Here is a 5,000-nt window from a genome sequence, read left to right on the forward strand (position 1 = left end):
AAGAGTCTGCCAAATGACCAAATGTAAATCCACGACCCTGATAATGTTCATATTTCTATTTTGTCACTGTCCACGCCGTGCTGTCGTCCAGGTAACCTGTGGTACCGTAAGGACGTGACTCCCAGCTACCCCCAGGGATCCTCCTGGGAGCACATCTCTGACAACGTCCGCAAGGTCTCCGTCGGCCCTCTGGATCAGGTACCGGCGACCCAGGCACCGTTCACACCACCGTAGGCCCCCTCTCAGGCCACCGTGTCCTTTTATTGGCTCTGACCGATTCTCTTCTGTAACGGGGGGTATGTTGTGCCTGTGTTGTGGTTGTGTTTGGTGACCGTATGTTGTGGTTGTGCGCTGTGGTTGTGTGTGTTCTCTGCGTAGGTGTGGATCATCGCCGACAAGGTGCAGGGCAGCCACGGTCTGAGCTGTGGGACGGTGTGTCATCGGCTGGGAGTCCAGCCCCTGGACCCCAAAGGACAGTCCTGGGACTACGGCATCGGGGTGAGGGCGCTGGCCTTTCCTCCTACTGGTTACCTCTGTTCCTACACCTTGAGTCTTGTCAATGGATGTCCGTGTTCAGCCTGAAGCTGTTTCATTCATTGAACGCCTACCTCCATTTTGTTTAGGGTGGATGGGACCACGTCTCCATCAGAGGGAACTCCATGGATCCGCCGCGGATCTGCCTACCCTCTCTAACAGACCAATCAGTGCCCGCTCGTGGCGTTCCACACCCCGCCCACGACCCAGAGGGAGCCAATGGCAGCGCTGGGGGATGCTAGCCAAGCAAAGGATGCGAGAAACCGGACAGGAGCGCTGCCAATACCCCCCCTCTCCATGGATGTCGTTCCACAACGTAGGGTCATGCTTTAAAACATTCCACAGTGCAAATATTTGGCTGTAGTTTATTATTCTCAGCTGTTCCAACTCAAAACTGTTTAAGCTACTACTCCAAATCTCACGGTTGAGGAAAGATGGTTGAAAGAGAGAGGGAATGACCTACATGGTCAGCGAAGATGCAATGTACTTTATACACTTGGGATTTAACTCAAGATCATGTGCTGGAAAGTTTCCCCGTTATTAAGTGGTTGTAACCCGCTTATAATCCCAGTTCTTATTTTTGGTATTTTTTTATTTTAGTTGTAAATCTTTCTTAGGACCTTTTGACCACTATCATAAGCCAAAAGTTGCATTGTTGTCGAACTAACCCTGTCTTAATGTATATTTAATACGTTTATTTATGTGTTTGTGGTTATTGAGAACGAGGCTGCCTAGGGAATAGGGGAAAGTTTTATGGAGCGGAAGCTTGAATGTAGATGTGAACAATTTACTTTAATAGGGACTTTGGAGTCTAAACTGCCCGTAATAGAAACACACTGAAGAAGATGCTTTACGTCACAACAATGTTGTTTAACCCCACTGAATGGATGAGATAATGCTACATTTCTAGGGTCCCCCTGACCTCATGTTCGACAAAGCTTGTATGCTATGTTTCCCCTGACCACCTTCCTGCTGCAGATCACATATTGGTCACATTTCAGTTCAAATGTGTCAGGAAATGTGCAGTCGTCCTCCATCAATGAGATACAATGGACCCTTCTGCCATGGAGCGGAAGGGATCACAGGGGGTGGATAGTTGTTTTATTTCTTAAGACGGGAGTGTTGATCTCGTGGTACATCCCTTTTCTCAGGAAAAAAAATAGTGATGTAATGCATGAAAGAACAACTTAATTCCACGCTTGCTTTAAGAAAAAAATGAAATAAAAGCAAGAGTGGAATGACTGAGAAGGACGCAAGTCTTTTTCCCTTATATGTATAATATTGGTGTTGATTATCATGTCATAAAGTCCTGCTGGTACGTCCCGATGGTATTATGTATATTTATCAGGAGTAAGAAAATGAGAGGAATATTCAAAAATCACTTTTAGACAGACATTACAACCACTTGTATCACTAAAAGCGTTAGTTTATGTAAAGAAAATAGGCTATCTGTGAATAAATTAGGACAATATGGCCAGACATGATTAGCGTGTCGTTGATAAGGTAACTACAGTACATTGTCGGTTAACCGATAGCTCAGCTGAAACGACCGACATGCTACTCTTTGGCAAGTGCATTCTCCATTTCTCTGCTGTGCATGGTGAATAACTAGCTCTTTGTCAATAAATAAACGTGTTTATTGATTAAAAAAAAAAAACATTCTCAAAATCCTTTGGTTTTCAAGGTACTTCATTGTAATTCATTAGTTTCGTGTTTTTTTTGGGGGGGAATACAATTTCAACATCACAGAAGTAATTGTCCACTCAAAATTGTCACCTCAAATTGGACTTGCTATGTTTTCGAAGGACAACTTTAACTCCACTAAATCCAAACACCTATTTGGCCAAAGTTATTTAAATTCAAAGTAACAAATTCTCATATGTAAATAACTCAAACTAGATTTTCAACCTACTTTAAACATTGCAATATTTGTCTCTGGGAACTGCCTGTTGTCCCAGTTGACTCTGGCAGTTGGCACCTGAGGCTACGATTGGCAGGTAGTTCTCACTGATAACACGAGAGAAAGTCACTGAGCCGAACAGCAGCCGTCTCTCAGTCTCTGCTTCAACCACAACACATTAGAAACTGACAGAACAATGAACAGAACCATATAGGAGTCCCATGCGTTGGGCACACAGCACAATAAAATAGATACAACTGGTACGAATATCTGTAAAAGTTTCTCTGTCTTTGCATTTGTCTCTAATGTATAATAAATAGAGGGAAATGAAGGTTTGATGTCTCAAGGTATATCTGAAGGAATGATTACCCTTTATCTCCAAAAAACACCCATTCCCTCAGGACACCTGAGAACGAAAGCGCCCAGTTTAATATTCACAGTATCGGGGTACAAGCCCTCACGGATGTCCTCTTTCATCCACCAGGGGCTCGGATCATAACTGGATGCATCCCCTGTCACATACAAACTTTTTGCTCAGAACCCATGACCCTTTTGTGGCTGCGGTTCTGAACGAAACAGGGACCGACTCCCCACTGCCCAGGGGGGGCACCCGGGTCCTCGGCTAGCCCTGCTAGCGCCGTTAGCTCTGTGTTAGCTCTGTGTTAGCTGCCCTGGCTGAAGCTATGCGTGTGGGTGAGGAACTGGGTGAGGCCCTCCTCCCCTTCCTCCTCCAGGTGCCTCTGGTAGCACTGCAGCAGCTTGGCCTCCTCCGCCTGCGCCTGTCCGTCGGGCAGGCAGGCCCCGGTCATCCCCAGGATGATGGTGGTGAGCGACTTGATGTAGTTCTTGGCCAGCGTCAGCGTCTCGATCTTGGACAGCTTCTTCTCCGTCTTGATGTGGGGGATGGACTCGCGCAGCGCCTGGAAGGCGTTGTTCAGCTTGTGCATGCGCTGCCGCTCCCGCTCGTTGCTCTCCAGCCGGCGGACGTTGCGCTCCGTGGAGGGCGCCCCCCGCTGGCGCCGCCGTCGGCCCCCGCCGCCCCCCCGTCCCTCGCCGCCGCCGGCCCCGTTGCGTCGGCCCTTGCTCCGCAGGGAGCCCCGCCACGAGCCGCCGGCGGGCGCCGAGGCCTCGGAGTCGCCCTCCTCCTGCTCGCTGGACGTGCCGGCCTCCTCCTCCTCCTCCACCTCGGTGTCCTCCGGGTCCTCCAACGCCGGGGCCGGGCTGGCGTCGGACCACGGCCTCATGGACGACTTCACAGCCTTCCCTTTGGACTTCATTCCCCTGCCTCTGACCTGGTCCGCCGCGACAGTGAGGAGCTCACCCAGGTCCAACCGGGCCTGAGAGACGATGAGGATGAGTGGCACCGACCTGAAGGGTGGGATTGAATGGTACTGGATGAGTGCATGATCTCCTCTATTGAAATATAACAAAGGCTCATATCAGTAGCAGTAATGAAGAGCATTATAAGGGTGGATAAGAACAGAGGGAGATGGAGAATTGTGTATTCTTACGCAGGCCGACTGAGAGTACACAAAACCATCCAATTTAAAGAGCCAGGTATCCCCGGGTCTGCTGTATCTAATCAGCCCGGGCGCTGTGAAAACTCCATGATGTTGGCCTGTAATCTATCCCTCACTGATAAAAGTGCCCACCTCAAGGTTACACTCACAAAACAAACTCTAAAGCAAGCAGACACGCTGTTCTGCATACTAAACACTTTTTCAACACGACTGGTGTGTCAGAATTTCTGAATCTGGCTGTTGTAAACAAATAATCCAGAATAGGACAGGTGGTGAAAGGTTTTAGTATACGTTTAAGTAAATGATTGTTGTAAAAAATACATTGTACTTTTAAAATTTGCCTGAGCCACTTTGATTAACAAGGCCAATATAGTTTTGCTCACAACTAGCCCTGAGTTAGCGCAAACAAATATAGAGAGGAACATGATTTCAATTTTAGTTTATTTTATTTGACTACTTTTTAACTGCTTTGACACTAAGAGCTCTTATGTTAAGCTCGCGGGTCTTAATTCAGGTGTAAAAGAAAAAAGCCCGAAATGGGTGAATTGAAAAGTAACTGTTTTATTGTCTTACCTCTCTTGACAGTTCCTCCCAAACAACCTCCTGGTTTTCAGGAACAACGCACGTCCACCATCTAGCCGTCAATCAATCAAACCATGACTATACCACAAGGAGACCGGTGATAAAAAAATATCAAACGTTATTCTGGCGGATAGACACGCGACGCTCGTGCCACTCTCAGGGATGAGAGATCACTGTCACGTGTTAGAGAGGTACCTGTTGCTGCTCACTATTGTACACGTAGCACTCCCTCAGCCAATGGGAGACCGAGGCGAATAGGACCATTGTCAACCGAATATTGCGGTCAGCCAAAATGTCACTGCAAGGCAGACAGAGTGATAATCTGTTTTACAACCTCAACCACACATATCTACCTTCTGTTGACACGGTCATTCAGAAATAGATCGTGAAACTCTTTGCTGTTGAATTCTGAAGTACTTGAAAGATATTGTACTAGGGTAATATTATATTTGTCTGTCCCGTCG

General features: G+C 47.4%; 2 protein-coding genes across 2 annotated transcripts in view; one reads left to right on the top strand and one right to left on the bottom strand.

Moving 5' to 3' along the window:
- The window catches only part of tecpr1a (tectonin beta-propeller repeat containing 1a), a 16,336-nt gene extending 13,532 nt beyond the window's left edge, over positions 1 to 2,804 (top strand). The window contains exons 22-24 of the mRNA XM_060036006.1: positions 92 to 198; positions 379 to 498; positions 624 to 2,804. Of these exons, the coding sequence (XP_059891989.1) occupies positions 92 to 198; positions 379 to 498; positions 624 to 776 (380 nt within the window). The 3' untranslated portion in view covers positions 777 to 2,804. The remainder of the gene's footprint in view (positions 1 to 91; positions 199 to 378; positions 499 to 623) is intronic.
- bhlha15 (basic helix-loop-helix family, member a15) overlaps positions 2,206 to 5,000 on the bottom strand; it is an 11,569-nt gene continuing 8,774 nt past the window's right edge. Inside the window, exons 6-7 of the mRNA XM_060036010.1 lie at positions 4,528 to 5,000; positions 2,206 to 3,802 (exon numbers count right to left, since the gene is read on the bottom strand). The exon at positions 4,528 to 5,000 is cut by the window's right edge and continues 1,297 nt beyond it. Coding sequence (XP_059891993.1) covers positions 3,097 to 3,711 — 615 coding nt within the window. The 5' untranslated portion in view covers positions 3,712 to 3,802; positions 4,528 to 5,000 and the 3' untranslated portion in view covers positions 2,206 to 3,096. The remainder of the gene's footprint in view (positions 3,803 to 4,527) is intronic.

The sequence above is a fragment of the Gadus macrocephalus genome, chromosome 18 (assembly GCF_031168955.1).
Source record: "Gadus macrocephalus chromosome 18, ASM3116895v1".
NCBI classification, from domain to species: domain Eukaryota; kingdom Metazoa; phylum Chordata; class Actinopteri; order Gadiformes; family Gadidae; genus Gadus; species Gadus macrocephalus.